The sequence below is a fragment of the Anser cygnoides genome, chromosome 12, assembly GCF_040182565.1.
Source record: "Anser cygnoides isolate HZ-2024a breed goose chromosome 12, Taihu_goose_T2T_genome, whole genome shotgun sequence".
Taxonomy (NCBI): domain Eukaryota; kingdom Metazoa; phylum Chordata; class Aves; order Anseriformes; family Anatidae; genus Anser; species Anser cygnoides.
The window spans coordinates 19,469,464-19,493,014 of NC_089884.1; the positions used below are offsets into that span (position 1 = coordinate 19,469,464).

Sequence of the window (23,551 nt, forward strand, 5' to 3'; positions counted from 1 at the left end):
AGTACTATATCATAGCATTAATATGGAAGAAGAGTTATTAGCCAAGTACCTAACTCCTGCACCCATTACATTAGTGGACTCTAATTAGGAAAAGTCATGAATACAGGTGCACTTATTTATGTGTCATTCAAAATTCAACTACTTCAACAATGTCAAAAATTTTGTAAGGAGTGCAGTTTTACTCACACAACTGTACTCCAACTAAATTACAAATACTGATTGGAAAGGATTACTGATACAGTCAAGTTTCAGAAGATAGAGTACTAGTTCTTATTTCAGGAGCTGTGGACTTCCTTCCCAGTTCTGCCATTCTTCACTATATTTTCTTGGCTTAGTCGTTTGACAACAAATGATTAAATCTATTAATTAGCAGAGTTTTATTCTTCATCTGTGAGAAACATACTACTTTTCAGTTGCAAAAATTAGGAAAACAATTTTGCTGGTACCAACTGGAGCTTTAGACTCTATTCTTTACTTAAAGCCAAACATCAAGTTCTATATTTGCCAAATGTTAAAGTAAAGGCTTAGTTCTATAAGAGGGGTGGGTGAGAGGAAATATTTTTTCCACAGATGCAGTATTAAAATGTTAACTCTCTGCTCTGAACTTTATAAATGGTGTGGCAATACTCATTTCCTATAAGATTCAGATCTATTTCAAAGTGTTACAGCAGACATTAAACAGGTTCTCCTTAGTCTTTTCAACTTTGCTGTCCTGCACTCCAGAAGCAAGACCGCATGTACGTAGTTGAAAAGGAACTGCATTTTTCTTCATTATACTCTCCTTAAAAACAAGATTGTGGTGATTGGCCAGAATTTCTTTCACAGCACAGAAAAAGAAAAAAATAACAACAAAAGAGTGTTAAAAAAAACACACAAGTAACTGTTTTACCTAGACTACAAAGAAGGAAAGACAAAGACAGTTGACACAAAAATTATTGTTTCCAAAAAGCCGACTACCTTCCAGTTGGTGCATAGGACTACTTACTGCTGCTTCTAGGTGAAGTACAACCACTACTCTATCGTGCTATAAAGCATATATAATTTTTCTGTGGCAAATTGTTTTATGGCATACGGTTACATAAAGTGCAGAAAAAGAAAAATATGACCACAGCATCTCTTTAATGATAAAAGGCATGATGCTCTTAACAAGTCTCTATCTCAGATAGCAAATTTACAGTTTAAAGAAACAAAAGCAGAGAAATTAATGAGATCTTTAAAGTTATATTTAAAGTTGCCTACAGTGAAAAACTGAAATGGAAATATATATATATATATATATTTTGCAACAATGTTAAGGTAGGAACAATAGCAGGATCCTGACTACATAGATATCATATCTTTTATGATTTTGATTTCTTTATGCTTCCTTGTTTACCCTAGTCCTGAAATATGAGAAATTACAATGTATTATATTTAAATTAAAAAAAAAAGAAAGAAAGAAAAATTACCCACAAAGTTGAACATACGAATAGTATATTAGAAAAAGATCTTTTCAAGTTGTCTACAACCAGAATACTGGATTTTTTTGTGCTATAGGGACTTTGCTGATGCTAGCATTTTGGCAGCAGATTAATAGGTGATGTTCGTTATTCAGGTCATGTTCTTCTGGAGTAAACATTTATAAACAATTACAGTTTTTATATAGTCATTTCCTGGCCTCTCAGGTACTCTCATGTAATCTGGTTCTGGGTACAGTTCTTCCCACTTCTAACAAGGATGATACTAAAAACAAAATAAAAAGCAGTCGCAAGATAGATTAAACTTTTGATGTGAAGGAGGATAACAGTAATGAGAAAAATCCATTCTGGAGCAGAGAAGGCCAGGTGAATTGTGTTCCTTTGTCTTTCTGAAGAAACAAACACCAGACAGGCAGGAACAAGAACAAACTCTGTTTCTGTACAGCATCATCCAAATTAAAGCTTGGTAGTAACTGTGAATTATGATTCAATTTAAACCAACACAATTCCATAATAGTTGGAATAGTCACAGAGAATGACAGCAAGGGTTAATTACTGTACTTGATATTAAATGGAGGTATCTCATTTTGCTGGCTTACATCTATTTAGCTTGCTTTTTCCTCACTTTGATTCAGCTTGTCTCAAGTCAGAGTAACTAGTGGATGAGAGCACCAGGGGAAATTTAGGTAGCTACTAAGTGTACCTAACCATTAACACATATGAAGCTAATTACAAATTTTTAATTGGTATCTTTTCCATGCCAACCTTCTTGCTCCCTTCCCTCCCCCCATACTGACTGCAGATGACAATACCTACTACACAAGTGTTGACTTGGAGTGAAATATTTCATCAGAAAACATCATCATAAAAGCCACCACTTGACAGCCATGTGTCATTGCCCCACCTAGGAGCCCCCCCAAGGCGGCGCTCAGCACAGGACCATGCCTGCTGTTGTAGGTGCATGGTGGGCTGACGAGGCAGGTCAAGTATACCACTGGGTGGAACGGTTACATTAGGAGGCAGGAAATGACTGTTGGTATACAGAGTGAGCAGTTGTCTTTTAGGTAGAAAGTAAAAAAAAAAAACAGTTCAGGCAAGAAGGCAATTTATAGGTTATGGTATTGAACAAAACATATATCCATTCCCTGATCAAACAAAGCCCATAACTTTTCAAGAAAAAAGCATCACAGTAATGGATTATTTAAAGCCTCCAAGAATGCTTTGATGGAAACTAAGCAGAAAATTAGAGAAAATGGAAACAAAGATTTCATTTATACCTGTGGCTATGAAAGTAGATTACAAAAAAAAAAAAAAAAGATGAAAGGCTGTAAGTTCCATTGTTGCTTATACAGAACCACAACAGGAGAGAAAGCTCAAAAGGCTATGCACACATTTTGCTCTCACAGGGAAAGAGGGCTAGAATAGAAATTGTAAACTCTATAGGTGATTTCTACACAAAAGCTACATAAATAGTTCAATGAAATGAAAATCAGGTACCACCTGCCTCCCTCTCTCCCCCTGTGCTCCTCCCTCCCCTCGAACAGGTTACTAAATATAATTCTTCTTTTTCTGTAAGAATAATTATTCTAAATATACTACATTAAAGGAAAGCAAAATATGGACTACTATGGGATATTTCTAGCAACTTTTACCAACGCTGCTCTAATATAGTCAAACTATAACATTCCCCATCCCTGTTAGTTTGAAAATTCTGCTTCTATACAACCCAGACAAAACAAAGCTGTCTCATGCTACTTTATTCAGCCTCCAATCATAGGCTTTAGAGACGATAGTTGAACATTAGCTTCTGTTTTGGCAAAGATGTTCATCACATCTATCCAGGTTGCGCAGTGAAACAGTATCATAAGCTCTAACAACCCTAAAGTATATATGATATCTTAAAAGAAAAGTGAAGAAAAGTCTTATTTCTCTTTGTTTGTTTTCTTTTTCTTGTTTTGGTATTATTTACAGATAAGCTACAAACAATACTGAGATAAGCAAAAGGAAACTGAACTAAAAAAGCATATGACAGTAAGCAGTTTATCAGTAAAAGTAATGACCCCTCCCTGCCTCATTGAAGTTAAAGGGGTGCTAGGACTTACAGGATGCTGGATGAATATGCTTTAAAGATTTGAAGGAGACAGACTCCTGGAGAATGTGATGGCTGCTAAGGTCTAGGTAGGGGCAAAGATATAGGAACAGTCATTATCTGCAGCTAGGCTGGAAAAAAGCTCCTCCAAAGTATGAAGTGAAAATCGGCAGGACTGTCTCACAACAGGCCGTCCTGCCTCATCTTTCCCAGATGACCTAGCAGCCCAGTGCAGTGATTGAGGGCACTACAGAAAATAACACTTCACAGATTGTGGGTCAAGCTGTTTTCCTCCTTTACAATACATATTCAGATTCAGAACAGACAGAAAATAAAGATACTAGAAGGTAAGTGTAACATTTATCTCTAGGTATCTCAGACTTGGATGGTACAACCCTCTGCGTAGATCTCGGTATAGATTTCCTGTTTTGGTTTGATTTTTTTTTATTATTATTATTTTTAATCTCTACTAAAATGAAAGAACTACTGCACAATTGGATCTTGCTGTTCCTGTGGAGCTATCACCAAGGTTGAATGTGAAACATCACTAATATTTATACACATAAGGATTACCTTTAGCATATGAGGTTATCAGGACAGTAGAGCTTTAGAAAGTATAAATACATTTCTGAATATAATTTACAGCAGGAAACTATTCCTATGCTCACCCCCATTAGTTTTCTCAGAAAACTAACTCATCCTGTGCTGTCATACAGCCTTTAAAGGACACAGATGCAAAACACTAATGCAGTTTATATGCTTTTTATTATTGAAAATTAGGGAAAGCATGATTGCTCCTTTACCATAATTTTTTACTTCAGTTTTTCAACCATCAGATCAGGAGGATATCTTTAGCCCTGTAATGAATGCAGTAACATTTTCATAGAAGGCAAACTGCTAATGGGTGCTATACAAGTTTCTTCTGCAAATTCTGCTCATGCATTCAGCTCTGCTCTGCATTATCGATTTTATTACTGGCCTGGAACTCTAAGAGACTAAAGCTGTGGATTTTACAAGCTGAGACTAGTAACTAAGCAATGCAAGTCAGGCAGTGAGAAGAATGTTTAGGGTATCCTGGTATACAACTGGAAGTGCTGCATTGGTGTCCAGGTGCCACTGGGATAGCACACAGAAAGAGCAACGAAGTTCTGAAACATCAAAGGAACACTTAAATAAGAAGGAGAGATGTATTAGCCACCTAGCCTTTCAGGACACTATCTTGGAACCAAGCTATTGATGAAGGTCAGAAAGGAAGTAATGAGGTTGCCCTGAAATGATGCTGAGCAGACGACTACAAGACTGTATTTTAGACAATATTAGATCAGACAGTACAGCCTTACATAAACACTGTTGTAACAGCATCAGCAGAACCACAAATTCAGTTATTTTTCAAATAACTTTTTGCAAATATTCATACATATGCATTGTCCAAATTTACCAAAGCAGTAATCATCACTGGTGTTTTAGCTTTTATGAAATTACAGGCATTTTTGGTTTTGACACACAAGGCCTCTAAGTATTCCTATGTTATATAAATACAGGTCTAAACTTCTGAAAAAAAAGTCCTCATTAAATTTCTTGCCGGCAAAACTGCTATATGCACTCTACTTCTATACCCTTCCCCAATTCCCAGTGCTCTACATTCCATTTTAGTTACAAGTTCACTTTCCTCAGTGTTTCCTGAGGCTTACAGGGAAGACAGAGCACAAGAGAAACATACTCCTTTTTTCCCCATTGTTTACACTGGTTCTTGATTGCAGCAAAAATAAATTGCTGTTCTTGAAGATCCAAGATGGAGTATGCCAGCTGTAATTTCTCCTCTGTAACAGGATTTATTGTGCTAACTTTTTAAAGGATAAGAAAAAATTTATTTTCTGCAGCAAATAAAGACAACAGAACAAAAGGATAGATATTATTGAGCAACTTGGAGTTGAAGTGAACTAAAACACTACTTTTTTTACAGACTTTTTATTTGAAATTAATACTAATACAGTTCTGGACTAAACCCTATTCTTCTGGACAGGTACTAAAACAAAAATTAAAGCAAAGGTCCCCATCCCAGTAAAGAAAAGCAATTGCAACAGCAGTAAAATTTGTCCTGTTTCATCACTGTAGAAGCACAAGTGGGAACGGGGAAGCTCCTTAAACAGTTGCGAATTTGCCTGTGTTCATAAGAACGTATTCAGCTGTGGAACTTAATACCAGCAGTTAAGAACACGAGGCATGTTTGACTGAACACAAATAAGAGTCCAAGTTTAAATATTCATCAACTTGAGAACATTACAAAGTATATAAAACTTTCAGTGTCAGGTTTTAATTAAATCCCCCTTTTTATATATTTAAACTCACTCTTTAATGATACACATAATTCAGGAGTGTCTTACACTTCATTTACAGGCATCACATCAAATAGGATATTGGGATATGAAAGGGAAAAAAGAAGGTATGAAGAAACAGATATTGAGAAGTCTTGTAACAGTGAGAAAATGAGCATTACTGTTCACAACAGCTATTCAAAAATTTCAGCAGAGCACAGGTCTCTCCTCATAGGTGACCTACTGATTTCAAGTTAAGAATATCTCAGCAAGGTCTTAAAGGTGAAGTTCAATTCTTTGCAAAATATCACCATAAATCCCACGCACCAGGTGGAGTTTACATAGAGTTTAAGAGGTACATTACTCTTGTGTCTACTTTCTACTCAGGGATCAATTCTGCCTTAACATACAAAGTAAACATTGAAAGAAAGGTTATTGCATAGTATTTAAAAGAAAATACGACATTCAGGAAAAAAGTAAATACCATCATAGTCTCTATAGTCTTCACTACCTCAGATACTTGCAAACAAAATGAATAGCATGGCTCTTCAGTCAATCAAGAGGAGTCTGCATACTACGTGTAAAGCAGATACACAATTACGTGCATTTTTATATCAAATTCAAGTAGGGTTTTTTTGGTTGTTGTTGTTGCTTTTTAACACATAAATACAGTGAATATTCTTGAGCAATCTTACTTACTTACTCCACCAAAGACCCCAAAATTCTATGTTCTCTGGATGCCAGAAATGCCCAGACGACTTCTGACATTTATCCATTGCTCAGACAGCATGAAAAGAAGGTGAAGAATCAGCCAGCTAATGAGCTACTTTCAGTTACGCAAAATCTTGCCTAATTTCTTAATACTTATTGGGCTGACACTAGCTTGTTTTTTATATCACATATATAGAAAGAAGATAATAGAAAACTGATTTGGATTTATGTGAAAGAGAAGCAGAAATTATATAAAATCTATCGTATTTGTGTATTTTTGCAGTGTTGCTATGATGATCTATATTTTCTACATTTAAATGGAACCTTCATTGGTTCTGCATAGAATGTAGAGAATCTACTAATAAACTAGACAAACAACACCTTCAAAAACATATTCAGGAAAAGCAGAGACACTATAACACAGTCTAGCATTATTTAAACAGCTCAAGAAGATCTATTGCTGATTTCTGGGACATATGCTCATCATAAATGATTTGCTTACTGATTTTAATATGCAACATCAGTATCTCTACTGCTTGAATTTTTTTTACTTAAATTTTTAGCTTGTGTGAATTCTTGTGTGCTATTGCTGCTATTTCCTGCAATTCAAAGGGTCTTTTTGTTTGTTTTAGAACTCATTTTGGTATATTCTAAAGTAAGCTGATGTGCATGAACATGTACATTTTTTTAAAGTAAAATTACATACTGCAAAATACATGGTGCATTCAGAATTCTTATGTCATTTTTTATTGATGGATATCAAATTTGACTGACCATTTGCACATACTCTCTAACAAATTCATGCACTGACTTTTGACTACCAGTGTAGATACACAGCAAACCAACTCAGGGTTTTTCACCACTGCAGGCAAAAAAAACAGTACCACAGCACAGCAACAAAGGGCAAAGAGCAGAATCAGGAGTTAGTGGCCAGGCCTGCCTCTTGCACTGCCGTACATCTGGTCCTGCTGTTCACCACGACTTCCCTGGTGATGCAGAGCCATCACTCTACCCACCCCTTGAGTGGGTAGACATAACATAAAAGAATGCAAGCCTCTTTTTGGCTTTGGATGCATGTTACAAACCCTTAACTTTGCAGAAACAGATACCCTATCTGCCCCAACATTTTAGCATAAACATTTCTTTGCGTTTACAATTCCCATTCACACCTATCACAGCCCCAAGACTGGGAATAACTGGCACAAAGAGTTCTTGCTGATACTTTATTTATCAACTCGTTTCATTCAGAATTGGTTGGAAAAAGGTCATTTTGGGGTTGTGTGTCTTCTAAAGAATACGCATATCAAATTTATTCATTTTCCTTGAAACAGCCAAGAGGACAGCCTTCAACTTTCATATTTTCTCAAAGGTTAGGACAAGGAGCAAGCATGGGCAAGGGTTCAGAGTAGCAGGCCTAGAAGCAGGAAATATTCACTGAGTTCCTTTTTCTTACAAAGACTTTCTGTATGATCTTCATAAAGAGTCCTAAGATGGCTTCTTTGTCTCAGTGCCCTTATGCATAAAACAGGAAGAATTACTCATTGCCTAATCCATTACAATGCTCTAAGACTTCAATGATGATTATTAATAAGACTCATAAGTACCAATTTTTGCTTTAAAATATGTACATACAACACCTCTTAATCTCAAACCAGAAATTTGAGCTAAACTGAGCTATTATTATCTCCAGCATAATTTTAATCTTAACAGTGCTAGTATAAGTTTGCCAGAAGTGTATAAGTTATCACATCCAAATGGTTAAATTTATTTTTATTGGAAAGAAAATTGGAAAATAGTAACAAACTATCTATACATAAATCTTGCTGTTACTATCCCTAGTGATATTGGACTGGAGTGGAGAATGATGTGAAGCTGGTTGCACAAGAGATCTTAAGCTGTCTCAATAACTATTTTAAAATCACTTCGCTACTGCTCCAGAAATAAGTTTAGTACTGGGGTAGAATTGATGGGAAGCTTAGCGCACAGGTCTCAGGAGCTCACTTGAACTGTTCAGAATAGCAGCAGACACTAGGTTTACAATCCTAATTTAGAAAGTAAAAAATCAGTTTGCTACAATTTCTCATCTCTTTAGGACACCATAACCGTATGGGATGTGTGTTTACTCAAAATTTAGAAATCCCTAAGTCTTTCTAGTTGCAAAGTAGTCTACAACTTTCATTACCATGTTCTGCTTGGAACAGTTGCTAATATATTAGTACATTAGTTCTAGAGACAGAGGTTCTTCTCATACAGTCTAACTAGTAAGCAAAACCCAGCCTGGCTACTCAATATTCAGTTCAGTTGTGTATTTCATATAGAACTAGCTAAAAAAATATGGCATTGCTGGCCAGCTAGCAGAGAAAAAAGTATGATATGCTCTCTAACTTTGCAAGATTTCATGCAAATATATACAACAAAAGAAAAAAAAATCATTTTTCACATTTATATAATCACTTCTATTTTATGCCTCATCTCTCAGGACTAACACAGCACATTTTCTTTCCAAAGAATCACTAAATCATTTTCTAAAGGGTAACTCCCTCTTCTATTGATCTCTTCTAGTCATATCACCCTTTTGACACAGCTTTTGCCAGTAGGAAGAGGAAACTGTTATTTGATTTAGCTCATTTTGATGCTGTGCTGTAGCTAGGCTCTTTGCCCTCTCTGTCAGCTCAGAACTGGCAATGAACTCTCCTTCTCCTACACGTTACGACAGTGCAAGTCTATACCCTTTTGTACCCATACATCATTAGCTGAGATGCTTCCTGTCAGGAGCACTCAGCTGTTATTGCCCAGAGGTTCCTACACTTGACAGGAAAAGGCAGTGCTGAAGGTACAATGTTTGTGAGCTGGAGCAATGCTGGAGGGCATCTGGGCTCATTACTCACTTCACCATCTGGAAGCAGCATATTTGTTAGGAGACCTTACCTCCACCAGGGCATCTTATTTCCGAGGTTATCAATATACTCAATGTAGGCCAGCTGCTCAGTTAATTGTCAGTGTGCCTAATCCACGTACTGTAATTCTATTGACTGAGCAAAATCAGCTTGTTTGATTAACTGTGATTGTTTCTGGTTTTAGCAAGTAGAACTGAATGACTTCAAGGCCCCAGGCTTTCAGCTATTTTTCCCCGAATAAAAAGTCAAACTCTTTTAAAGCTTAATAAGGTGACAAACGCTTAGTAATGCACACAATGTTCCTGCGTGCAGACTCAACAAGCTCTTCTTCACAGTTCTGTGAACATAGTTAAGGAGCCAGTCTGCAACACCTCTACTATGCTCATTCTATGCTTTTCTTGTACTGAATCCAAAACATCGGATTGTCACATTACATAGAATTTAAAAAGTAGATTTTTCCACAAGTCTTAGCTGCACTTTCACATAGGTCATGAAAGATGAAAGAGTAAAGTTGAGTCTCTTGAAAGGATGCATTTTAAGAGGTCTGTCCACAATACTGAACCCACTTGAAATCATACCTATTGAGGCGATGTTAACCTACAAGCAGGAGTTTTCAAGGCAGACCACATTTGTTAACACTAGGATCAAAGCTTAATACTAGAAGCGAAAGGTTATGTTTCTTAGAGAAGTAACAATAAGTCACACCTAAGTATCTGACAATCTTAGGAGCCAGGAATAATCACTATGGTTTCTACATAGTACTTTAATGTATTACTGAAAAATTTACTTTTTTTTTTTAACGCACAAACAATACAGTTGTTAAATCATCTTTTGTTTGACTTTCTACTCTATAATTCCTCCCCACATGCATTCCAGTGGTTTGACAGCAGAATGCTTTATCCCTGTTGAATGACAGACTACATTACTACAATCAACAAAGATAAAGAAGAGCTTTTCTCAGTCTGTTCTGTATTTTAAATAATTGAGTTCTTCCTCTCAGCTAGTAATCAGAAGACCTAGGATTTGTCCCACATTTATTTCTCTTGGATACCATGCTTGATATTCTTAATGCAAAGGTTTCCCCTATCTTCCATTTAGTTCCTCAGTTACACTCACTTTCTGAATTAAAGGCTCCAAAATATTTCCTCAGAATTTACAGAATTGCAAAATGGTTGTCTTAATTGACTCTTAAGTCTTACTCATAAGAAGAGTAAGAAAACAGCAAAATTTATTTTGGGTGTTCAAGTTCAAAATGTTCTCTGGTCAACTCTTCCACAAGAAAATCACTTAAGTAACTGTAAAAAAGGATTATGTGATTCAGGCCTCTTTGTAAAGTTCTTTCTCATGCCCTAGTAGATAGTCTCTGCACTTCTTAAAGGCCCGAGTTGTTCATGGTTTTTTTCCTGTTTCCTTGGTGATGGATCAGGAAGTAAAGAAAACCCCTCACACACAATACTGTGGTCTCCAGTAAAAGACAATGTAGGGTGTTACAAGTTCTAGCTATTTTTATGAGCTGCTCCTGAGAGACTGTTACACTTGGCATTAAAAACAGGAAAGTAGCTCTGGCAGCCAATCTCCATGACGTAGTACTTACCTAAACTTCCGTTTTACCTCGAGATATATAGCAAATACCACTCAGCCTTTGACCTCAATTTGTCTGCCATTTACAAAGCTCCTTTTTTTCCCTTTTCCTCCTTTTCAGCTATTACCTCTAGGTTTCAGACTGTATTCTTTTCCTTTCTCTGAGAGCATTACCTTATTTCTTCTTATTATTATTTTTGTTACCAGCCTCAAAGTGGAAGCACTGGATTGTCTGACCAGACTGTGTGGAACAGATTGTGCTCAAGTTTTCACTTCATTGAATTCAAAGAAGCCCCACTAAGCTCACTACAAAATTATTCAAAATTATACAAAATTTTCCAAAGTTTGGTAATTTATACAAAATTACCAAAATTATTCCTGATTTAATTGACTGTAAACCTAATAGTCTTTTTTTTCCAAGTCTCTATTTTCAAATTACTGTGGAAATTCTATGTCCTGATATTTGTCATAGCCAGACAATTTGAGATGAGTAATTAATGAAAATTGTTTAGTTTGACGAAGTAAAGTGTTTTGTTTGGAAAATAACTTAAGTTAGGGCACGTTACAGGCCCATAAAGAAAGGAGTAAAAAGAAAGGAGTAAAGAAAGGAGTAAAATTATTTAACAAGCAAAAGCTCCCTCTAGTGGAAGGATGGAAGGAGGCCCAGTAACAGCTGGTGAAATTAAAGCTCACACATGGCCTGATTCCTCATCAACATATTGTCATTCTCTCTAAAGAGTTACAAGCACACAGACATAGGAAATATGAATTTCTTCTACAAAAGGAGGCAAGAATTAAGAGGATCAAAACAGTAAGAAAGTTCACAAACTTAAGTCAACTGAATTCAGCTCTGAAAAGATCAGCAGCATCCCAAACTGCCACAGTGCATCTATGACTTTAAAAAATAAAATAAAATTGGAGCAGTGACATAGTTTAATATCAGGCCTTCCCCCCTTATTAAAGATTTGATGATGAAAATGAGAAAGCAATGGGAATGTTTTTTGAACTACATATTTCAACTTTATTCAGAAATGATGTATGCCCAATTCAGAAAAACCAATGCTTTCAACTCTATCTTGTTTTAGGGGAACTATTTTCTTCACTGATAAAAATAATAGATTGAAAAGTTCAGAAGTTTATCTGAATACATTCAAGAGGAACGACAATAATTGTTTTAATGCTAGGATGACTGCTTCTCTGATAACCAAGGGAAAAGAAGACTTCTAAATCCGAAAAACTAAGTATTGTTATTGTTTCTCTGAAACAAATTTAATTCTGTATTCACTCCTTTCTTCCCCTTTAGAATTACAAAAAAGTTCATTGAGTAACAGCAAGACATTCTATTTCTTCACCTTTCCCCCTTAGCAAATCTTTCATAAGAGGTCATGAAAGAGTGGTTATTCAAGTGCAAGGGTATGCAGCCTCGTTAACACTTATTTTTCCCACATTTTACTGGAGTACAAAGGTAACAGGTATATAAATAGCAACTTCTGTTACTAAGACTACAGAGGAGCTGCAAAACAATTTTATTATTTCCCTCTGCTAAGTCACGTATTGTTCCCAAAGGTGGAGGATTTTGTTGGTAGCTGAGAGAAAGGCAGACATCCCATGCTTTCAGATAGTCCACATTATTAATTCAGTGACAGATAACGCTATTCATATTTTAGCTTGATATTCAAATGTTTCAAAATGGCAAAGCTTAGACAGGCATTTGGTAAAGCTCCAGACTTTCACTTCTGTTGAAATCAACAGTAAAACAGATTAAATTCATCTGGAGCAAGACTAAAACATTATGAAGTAATCTTTAGAACAAAACCAAAGACACAAATTGGTGGATTGTTAAACTAAAGAAATATATATATAAGAATAGAGTTGCCATTTAGCGCACAACTTCAAAACAGCACTTTTAAAGTGGTCAGAAAATATCATCCTGGCTTGTAATATTGTTTCATCCCAGAAAGCTTCAAGTGTGATGATTCTCTGACTTTATCTAAATGCAAAAACCCATTTGTTACCTAAAATTTCAATCAGATTCTCTCTCTGCAAAATAACACAACTCTAGACAGTAACTTTTTTTTTCCTGTATAAAAGAAAATATTACAATAATTTTAATAACTAGGTGAAGCATTACTATATTTTATTTGCAGTCTTTACACTCAAGGAAGTTACTGAAGTAAAATATTTCATGTAAACAATTTTATCTGGGACAGAGCGTGAGCATGTGCAGTGGAAAATATTTATAAAAAGCTGATATCCAACAGCTCCTAATAAATTCCTTATGCTTTTCCTAAACACCAACGATAAAGGAACGTATTTAGCAACACTTTGACTTTTGGCTGTAATAAGAATAATTACAAATATAAGCTCAAAGCATAGAGGAAATAGTGACAAGCCATCATTGAGTTGTAATTCAGTAACAGCTCTGGGAAACGTGTTTATCTTGTCCAAGGACAAGATTCCATGAAAAGCTGGACTGGCTTCTTTCTGAGACAGCCACTGAGTGATAGATCATTGGTAGACTAAAGAACAGGTCTTTTTTTTTTTTTTTTTAATAGAGTAAGCCAGCTAGAAATAGCCAACTACTTCTATAAAATACTTCCATTGCATTCTTTATATGTCCTAGTCTCAAAACATTAAGAGCTAGTTATCTGCATCTTTGCTGACTCCTTTCTTCTAAAGGGTATACCCTCTTGTGGACGAGCACATTCAGAGGCAGTTTATTACCTCAAGAAGCCATATATAATTTTTTGCTAAAGCATTCTTAAGACTATATTTCTTCATTCTCCCTTGTTTCCCCTTCCCATGTAAGTACTTCCTTCTTCCATGTACCTACCCACCCACCCTTTCCTTTAGAAACCCTGTAATAGCATAACTTAGATCTGACAATAGAGCGAATCTTCAATACACTATCCAATTTCTGTTGCTCAGAAGGCAGGCTTCTGTTTTTTTTTTGTTTGTTTGTTTGTTTGTTTTTCCTGTATTTTAACTGCAAGCGGAAGGAACTATACCCCATACGACTGTTTAGGGATTACATAAGGATGATTCACAGATACTTGTGGTCTCTTCTGAATAAGAATTAAACTGATGTTTGTCTCCAGTTACCTTCTCCAATGTTTTCTCTCATCCTTGCTTAAGCCTTTGTACAGTCTGTTCAGCATTACCTAGCTTACCACACTTCACTCCGCAGTTGTTACCTTCTCATATACTGTAAATTTAGAGGGCCTAGTGTATTTTATAACAGTTGCAACATACTTTAGGAGAAATATAAGTAGATACAGAAGTATTGCAACAGTATCTTCACACTTACCTGACAAGAAAGCATCCTTCTTACCTTGCCTTGAAAAAAAGCTGTTTGTTCAGAATATGACCTCCAAGTAATAACCACAAACATATTTTTCTTTACAGAGAATGCTTACACATATTACATAAAACAGGACCTAATAGGACAGATTGTTAAAAGTGTATGTTTCAAGAATATGCAAACTTTTCCAAATTAAGTCTGAAGGTATAAAACCTGTGCAAATATGTCTTTTTATACAGACCGTGGTTTTGCATATGTTTTACAAGATGTAGCCTTTTTCTTAAGAATGCCTTCAATTCCCTCACCACTCAGAATGAAGGGCAAAATTGACATGACCAACAGGACTTCTGAGTAACATGCATAAAGATTTCCCAGAGTGCAAGCAAGTTAAAATTGTTAGTAGAATTAAAAGATCAGATACTTACAGCTAATATGTTCGTTTTGTGTTGAATATCACAAGATACACTGCACACTGGGAAAAAAAAATAATATTATATAAAAACAAGTATAACTTATATCAGAAAACATAATTAAAAATAACAATAGTTGGCAAGGCCAATTCTCATTATGACAAAGGCCGTACTTGCATCTGAGCTGTTACATGCCATGGACATCCTAATAAATTGAAGCACTTTTTCCAAATATAAGTCTTATTAAAAACATCTTCTCTAGTCCAATTCCCAGCAACACTGAGATCTTTGCACTAGAACAGGAAGAAAGTTGGGTCTTGTTCAGGAATTTAAACAATAATAAAGAGACTCCAACAGGGTTAGCAGAGTTTTTCAGCTTTGATTATGATGCATTGTCCTCTAAAACTGTATTCTTATTATTTATTTTTATATAAATTATAAAATTGAAATTGATAAATTCTTTCATGAAAAATTCATTGTATACTTGAGATGTGAATCACTTTTATTACTATCCACTCACTCTTTGTTAGTTAACCATGTGGTATTTTTCCCTCATTGGCTTTCTTTTCACAGTATAAAAAATTAAGAAATCAGACAGTGCATATAATATACCAACTGCCTAATCTGATGAAATTGGATATCAAAAAGGTTCAAAGCAATGGCCAGTTAGGCTCTGTAATTTTTAAGTGCATAGCTGCATTCTTATTCAGGAAGCTTTTAAACAGAATACGTTATTATGATTATTTAAATTTGATTGTATAGCACTAGTTTTAAGTAGGAGTCAATGATGCCTGCTCATATACTCATCTGTCTAGAAAGACTCCGTTAAACATACAAGGTAACTTGGTACTTTTTTTGAAGGGTGGGGGTTTACTTTATCACTAAGGTGAGACCAAGCTCTTTCTGATTCTCCACTGACAAACGTAATAAATTCTTACTTGATTTTTAAAAAAATATTTGTAAAATGCTTCACCTGAAAAATGAAACTCAATTTGTACCATACAAATAACGCATAAAGGTCTGAAACACAAACTGAGTTTGTATGATCCCTTTTGGAGCCTTTGTAAAGCCAAAACAATACCTTGAAGAGCTAAGAAATGTGCCATCTATTTAAAACAAAAAAAAAAACTTCATATGGCAACTGCTGTAGTTTTAACATAGCTGTTTTTCATCACATTGTGTGAATATAAGTAATATTAGAAACTACATGAATAAGTTACCTGGAGGAAATCAATAAAGAAATTAATAATAATAATAATAATAATAATATACATACAAAAAACATACAAAAGAAAAACACAATGTGCAAGTGTTAAGAAAAAGTAGGGGACAACTTTTCAGCTGTGTGCCTAAAAAGTTCCGTCAATACAACTCATGAGTAGATGGTAGAAGCTATTCAACTACATTTTGACTTAATACAAAAATAATGATCCAAGCTTGTGGTTTTTAGCTCTACTTCAAAATAGAACATAAAGTATCATCCCTGAGGAGTTTTCTTACTACTTATTGTACTACATATTTTATTAGCATTTGGCTATGTAAGACATAAAACAGGACTGTAGTAACAGGGATGTTTTTGGCAAAGGAGAAGCAAGTATACAAACACTGCTTCTAAACTGCCTCATTAGCTTGGGCTCAAGCTGATATGTCAAGCTCACCTCCCATTCCTGTTATCCATCATTCCACTGATTTACATTCTGGCATGAGTGGCAAGCAAGCTGCTCAGCTCACTGGATGGGCAAGCCTGGGCTGAATCATACTTGGTGAACTTCATCCCTACGGACATAGATAGGGATGGCACCCCACTGGTTTAAGCTTGGTTACCTTTCCTGATCTTCAGTTTTTGCTTTTGTTTTGTTTGTTTTTAAATGCAAAGACACAATCGCATGCTACCCTACGGTATTTTAAATATTGCTGGTACCTGTCCTACTGATTCTGCTTAGCTCCTAAACATATCAGGTTGATTTGCAGAAAAAAAGTGCTTCTCTACAGCCTTATAACTTTTCTTCCTACCTGACTGCCCACTAATAAGAAAATCCTGTATGACAAAAAAAAGAAAAAAAAATCTAGAAGCATACAAATCAGTGAGCACAAAGGAAAATCACCAAGGCAGGTATGCATGTCAGACAATTTGTAAAGTAGCTGACAAGTCTAAATACAGCCTTACCAAAATAAAAGATGAATTTAGGTAGTACAAGACACGGGTAAACTAAATATTGAAGCTTTACTAGCATCGACCACATATGTTAATCCATACAGTTATTGAAGACTGTGCAGACAACTTCTGAAAATACTGAAGAGACATACCTCTTCTCATGATTTTTTTTTCTTTCTTTCTCCATGTCTCTGAGCCAGACTAATAATTAGAGTCTATGCGACTGTCTTTCCAGTAGCTGTTTTCTGCCCTGTCACTGTTTTCCTCTCTCTAAAGAGAGTCTCCATTTCCCTTTGAAGTTCTTGACTGCTGCCACACCTACAATACCAAAGGCAGATATTACCATGATGTACTAAACTAGATTGTGCCGGACTTAATAAACCCAATGATGGAATTTAGGGTTCTGTAAACAACAGCCTAGGAAGGAGCAGAGAAACCAGCAGTAGACTGCATTGCCCAACACAGCCATTGCAACCACAAGCTATAGCAAGTAACTAAAGATGAAGTCTCCCTCCAGATGATGAGGAAAGAAGCCTCCAAGTAGTCAGATCTGCTCCCCTGAGGCAGAAGGCCTACTCAGATCTCTGCACCTCAAACACATGAATCACTTCAAAGCACCTTTTCTGCGCTCTCTCTCACAGGCCAAGTCACTTATCCACCCCAGCAGACTCTCCCCAGGGCCTGTCATCACCCACCCGGTCCTTATGCACACCCTCTCCCAGACATGCTCTAGGCTTGCCCTGGGAGCACCCAGGAGGGCATTTTCAGTCCTCTGCCATCTCAGGGGCCTGGCCCCAGCCAACTCCACCTTCCTCAGCCGAGCACTGGCCACAGGTTCTGGGGCTTTCTGGTGGCCACTGCTTGGTGAGGGGCTGGCAGCCAGGTGGCCGCACCTGAGGAGAGGCACCAGGTGAGGAGAGGCTCGAGTTGCTGCCACACTGAAGGGACTAAGCACTAATGAAGCACAACGGGCCTGTTCATTTGCCAGCTAGAAGTGGTGTCTTGCTGGGGCATCAGCATCTCTTGAGCACTTGTTCCTGAGTCACTCCAGGCCTAGCCTGGCAACTCGTGCTTCTTTGAGATCGCAGGAGCTGAGCAAAACCCTACAAAACACGGAGCAGATGGGCACTAACGCTATTTATAACCAACAAAGCCTTAGTAACACGCGTCTGAAGGAAAAATCTGTCGGCGTGTGCGGTGAGGCCGCGCGGGCCACCCTCAGTGACAGTGCTCGGGGTGACGGAGGGGAGGCTGAAGGCACGGTTTCCTCAGGGCACGCCTCGCTCCTCACGCGGCCCCTCAGGCGCTGCCCCTCAGGGCTCTGCCCGCACCGCCCCCTCCCGCCTCCCGCCCCGCGGCTGTTAGTGCCGGCAGCGCCCCCTGCCGCCAGGCGGCGGCACTGGGTCAGGCGCCCGAAGTGGGCCGAGGGGCGGGGCCGCGGCGCCGAAGGGCGAAGGGGCGGGGCTCCCGCGGCCCCTCCCCTCCCTCCCTCTCTCCCTCCTCGCGTCGCGGCGCGGTGACGCGGGGCGTGTGCGCGTGACGTCGGCAGCGGCTCTCGTCCTGCTCCCGGGCTCGCCCTCGCCGCCCCTCGGCCCGCTCCGGCCCCGCCGCCGCCCGCTGCCGCCATGGCGAACGTGGCCGACACGAAGCTGTACGACATCCTGGGCGTGCCGCCCGGCGCCTCCGACAACGAGCTCAAGAAGGTGCGGCCGGGCCGGGCCGGGCGGCGCCGCCGGGCAGGGCCCCGGGTCTGAGGGAAGGCCCCGGGCTTGGGGGGGAGCGGGGCCTGCAGGCGGCGGGGCCCGGCCCGGCCGCGGCGCTGAGGCCTGGCGGGGGGGACCCGGGGCAGGGGCCCGGGCCGAGTAGGCCGCGGGTAGGCCCCGGGGGAGAGCAGCGGGGGAGGGGGGGAGGAGGAGGAGAAGGAGGAGGGAGCGGGGCCCGGCCGGGCTCCCCGAGGCCCCGTCAGCTCCCTGCGGCCCGGCCCGGCCCCGCCAGGTCCTCGCGGCGCCGAGGGAGCCCCCGCTCGTCTCGCCCCCGCGGCGCCGCCTGCCCGCCCGCCCGCCTGCCTCCTGGGCGGCGCTCGCAGCCGGCGAGAGGCTCCTTGGGGGAGGAACGGGCATGCGGCAGCAGGTGGGGGCCGCTGCCATTGTCTGCCCCACGTGTAGGCCTCGGTGGGGTCTCGCTTTGCTCCCGGATCTGGTCGTTTTCAGGCTGCTGGCTGCGAGGTGAGGTAAAGAAAGGAGCGAGGAGAGAGCTTGGAGCCGGTTCATCGTTTACTGCATCCATTTCGCTCAGTGGTGCATAAACTTTTTTTTTTTCTTCCCCAAAAGAAATTAAGCGCCATTTACACGTGAGGGAGGATAACTAAGTAGGCAGTTTACTAGCAGTGACCTGCTTCTGCTGCTGGGTGGTGCTGGAATTAACAACTCCCCCGTCATGCATGTGCTAGCCCAGTTTGTGCAGGGATAGGCAGTTGCAGTGTTGAAATAGCGTTAGAGGTGGAAGGCATGCGGCAAGAAGCTCCTGAACACAATCAAGTAGATTTTTTTTCCTTGCTAAGTTCTCTTAAGGGTGTCTTGTCTCCTGTAAGCACAAAGAACTTGCAGCAGTCCTTCACTCAATAATCTGTATGGCTTAATGTTCGTTGCTATGTGTTATGCTTGTCTTGGCATGTAAAGTTTTGGGCTGCCCACAGCAGTGAGAAGTTCATCCATCTCTTATTGTCACAAAGAGGTCGTGTGGATTCTTTATTCGTGTAATATTTTAATGTAGATATAAAAGTATAGAAAAGGTAAAACTAATAAAATCCATAATAGCTTGATCAAAAGGGTCTGACAGAACACTGATGAGTTAAACTAATTTCTGTTGAAGCTATAGTATGGTGTTCATATAAGCCATGATTCTGGATCTGTTTCTGATAGATTAAATAGTGGTAGCTTGCTTTTGGGCCATGAGTAGTCTAAAGGATTGCTCTAAACCATGCTGCCATAAACAAAGGCATGAGTTCTCTTTATATTTTTCAAGATCACCACACAAAAATCGTTTTTAGCTGAATAGATAACATTATGTAGGTTTTCAGTTTGGATGTTTTTTTTTTTCTCGATTATACTGCTTAAAATATGGGGGAAATCCATTTTTGTTGCAGAATATTCAAGTCTGTGAAAGATTATGCTTTGTTACTGATAGTTAATTTGTACTATAAGACCTATGAATTTGTTATTTACTATGTTTTAGAATGTTTGGCTTGTAACATTCATTTTCTGTATTGTTTTCATTACTTTCCTATCAAACTTTATTTCTTGGTTGCATGCGTAAGTACAGAATATTTCAAGGTAATCAGTAAACAGGTAACTGCAGATACAAAAAAGGATATTGATTTATCCCAAAATGAAAAGTTGGGATCTCTATAAAGCTTTGTGTGTAAAGCTCTGTTAGAGCTGTAGTTCTATGGAGTTTGTTTAGATGCTCAGTTCTACAGGAATAGAGCTATTAAAAAAAAAAAACACCTTTAAGAATTGGTGCATTTCAATTATTTGCAGTTGCATCGCTGTAGCAGATTTTATTAATATGTATAATACAAAAAAAAAAAAAACATTTGTTTTATTAACAATCGGGACAGATATTGGGGAATGTTTTGGTGGAGTGGAGAAAGAGTTGCAGTTCTTACTGTCAAAAGCTCGAATTGTAGAAGACCTGTTATTTGCTTTTATCTCTAAGGTAAAAAAAAAACAGAAGTACTGCTGTAGAAAGTCATGGTCCTGAGAATCAAAGCGCTGGTCAAAAAAAGCATACTGAAAAATTTTTCCTGGAAATTTGGCTGTACTTACTCCTCCTACTATTTTGGAACGATGAAATTAAATAAAAACAGTGATCTGTACATTCTGCACTTGTAACTCATACTCTTATTTCAATGTGAGCTGAAACTTTCCATTATTGATAGGTAAGGAAGAATAAAATAATTGTTGTGGGGATTGACTGATAGACTGCTGGATGAGAAGCTGAGGCAGCCATTTTGTTGTCTTGCTGTGAGTGAGGTGAGAGATGAATAGGTTGAAACTTAGGTTGTTGTGGATTTTGAGGGGGATCTGTAGAGTACATCGTTTTAATGAAGCACATCTTCCAGTGTAGCTCTTCATGCAAGTTAATGAAGATAAGCAGGAAAACTAGTTCTAGCTATTATGTGCTGTAGTTGTGTTTAAATCCAGGACTGAGTAGTTAATTGCGTATAGTAAAGTCAGAATTTTTAATGTACGATTTCAATGTGTGAGTCACTTCAAAACACTCATTTATTTTTTTACTTTATTAGGGTTTTCTTTCTTACTGAAGATGCTACTTGAATTTCTTAGAAAAGAATAGATTACTCAAGACTGAAACTAATTTTGTACCTCTTTCAACTAGGCATACAGAAAGCTGGCTAAGGAGTACCATCCTGATAAGAATCCAAATGCAGGTGACAAAGTAAGGCTTCTTTTTAAACTATTGAAGTTTGCTATTACAGTAGCATCTAAGGGACTGAATAGAAGTTTTGGGGGCTGGGTATTGCAGGTTGTTCAAAAAATATAAGAAATGTGTGAGGGAAGTGTGTCTTGTCTACTTCTTCCCAATCTCCCCATGTACCTCATGACAAAACGAACCAGTTAAGTGAGTCAAATTGGTTGAGAAGGTAATGCTGAAGGGAGAATTGCTGCTTTTCATCTGCCAAGATGATGTCAGCTGTCACTGGCATCTATACAGGTATTTCAAAAAGATGGACAGCCTGCTTTCCAGTTCTTTCCAACAAGTATGCTAATATGTGGAAAAATGTACGTGTGGAGAGACTTAAAACTGCAGCATAAAACACATCATATATGTGGGAAGGTTGTATTAGATATATTGTACTAATTGCAGCTAAAAAATGTTAATTAAATTTACTCAGTTGATTCTAACAGAACTGAAGTTCTAATGGTTGTTTAGAACTCAGCAGGGATGACTACGAAAAGATTTTGTTTTGTAGACAAACATGTTAATATGCATTTTAATAAGTTGCTCAAGTGTGAGCCTGTTTTAAGTGCCTAACAAGTCTTGCGGTCTTTGCCAATAGCGTATAACTGTGTTCTTGCCTGGTGGCTACTTCAGTATTGTGTACCTGTTTTTTTTCCTGTTTGTACAAATACTGTCTTATGCTAGGAATAATAAAGAGCATGTCAGTGGCTATTTGCAATAAAATGTAATTTGCTTATGGTAAAGCAAGAGGTAATACAACTATGCCCAAATTTGCCTTCCTTTCCCTTAATATAAAGGGGGTGAAAAATTGTTCTGTTGTGTGCCACCTTTATCAGGTGTTTGTGCTGGGCAAGAAGCAATAGTAAAATGCTCCTTTGAAGTAACAAATTACCATGCACTGATTTGACTCTGTCCCTCTTCTAGTTCAAAGAAATAAGCTTTGCCTATGAAGTATTGTCAAATCCAGAGAAACGTGAGTTATATGATAGATATGGAGAACAGGGCCTTCGAGAAGGTAGCGGTGGAAGCAGTGGAATGGACGATATTTTCTCCCACATCTTTGGTGGTGGATTGTTCAATTTCATGGGCGGTCAGAGTAGAAGTCGTAATGGTAGAAGAAGAGGAGAAGATATGATGCACCCGCTCAAGTAAGTATCTTGATGCTACAATTCATATTCACTTTAAAGTTTTCCTGATTGGTACTCTAGTTTATGTTCTTGGTATGCTCCTCAGGTAAGATTCTGCAGTCTGTACCTACTTTTCAGACCTGCAAGTCACATGTAGTCCGGAAAGCCAAACTCAAGTTATCTTGAGTTACTTTTAATGTTTGGTTGATCTTGTATCTGATACTTTGATTTGCCTGGTTATTAGCCTGTAAATACTTGACACTTTTTTCATGGTATTGCTCTTCAATTATGTTTGGAAGTTGTAATCTGAAATTGCATTAAACAGACATACGTTGCTTAATTGCTGGATTCTTGCAGAGGCACTAAGTCTCTTGAAAGACTTGCATTCATAGCTTACTAGCTGGAAGTGCAAACTACATAACTAATGGAAGAGTCTTAAAAAAAAAAAAAAGCTTGAATAGAATATCTAACTGTTTTGTACGCCTTTGCTTGCAGTCATGACTGGCTTTTTACTTGCTGAGTGGCTCCTTTCTAACTTCTAAAAGTAAAGCTGCATCTTTTCTGTGTTTGGCAAACCATGCTTAAAGTCTGTTTACTTTTATATGTTGCTTAGGTTAGTAGCTAATACTGTGCATTATATTACTAATGAGCTTTGGTTTCGTTATTTGTAAACACTGATGCCAGGCAACCTTTTATAGCTCAAAGTACATTGGAATTCCTGTCCACTAACTTGAATCCTTTTAGGAGAAGCACTGTTCATAAATGTCTATCAATATATGAAGGTTATTGGAGTTCACTAGTGTATTTAAGAGCTGGGGGGGAAAGAGTGTGAACAAATTTAAAGAATTAAATAGCCTTTGGGGACATGTCGTCGTCATCCCCCCCCCCTCCCCCCCAAACCCCCCAAGTATGTTATGCTTTCCAGTGAAAAGCTCAATACAGTAGTAAATATTCTGTATATATTCTTATGTGTGCTATACATACCATCAGGACAGTCTAGAGAGAAGTTCTTTTTTCACTTCCTTG

The 23,551-nt window shown here is 38.3% G+C and overlaps 1 protein-coding gene and 1 long non-coding RNA gene across 4 annotated transcripts in view; one reads left to right on the plus strand and one right to left on the minus strand.

Annotated features, from left to right (window-relative positions):
* The window catches only part of LOC106039583 (uncharacterized), an 82,306-nt gene extending 63,920 nt beyond the window's left edge, over positions 1-18,386 (minus strand). The window contains exons 1-4 of one of the 3 annotated variants that reach the window (XR_001209376.3): positions 18,050-18,386; positions 17,069-17,234; positions 14,777-14,823; positions 6,754-8,084 (exon numbers count right to left, since the gene is read on the minus strand). This is a non-coding gene — a long non-coding RNA (uncharacterized lncRNA). Of the gene's footprint in view, positions 1-6,753; positions 8,085-14,776; positions 14,824-17,068 lie in introns of those variants that run through there. The other 2 variants (XR_010834409.1, XR_010834410.1) reach the window with 2 other exon arrangements.
* Positions 18,387-18,418: 32 nt separating this feature from the next.
* DNAJA2 (DnaJ heat shock protein family (Hsp40) member A2) overlaps positions 18,419-23,551 on the plus strand; it is a 60,184-nt gene continuing 55,051 nt past the window's right edge. The window contains exons 1-3 of the mRNA XM_048073403.2: positions 18,419-18,619; positions 21,315-21,374; positions 22,323-22,546. Of these exons, the coding sequence (XP_047929360.1) occupies positions 18,542-18,619; positions 21,315-21,374; positions 22,323-22,546 (362 nt within the window). The 5' untranslated portion in view covers positions 18,419-18,541. The remainder of the gene's footprint in view (positions 18,620-21,314; positions 21,375-22,322; positions 22,547-23,551) is intronic.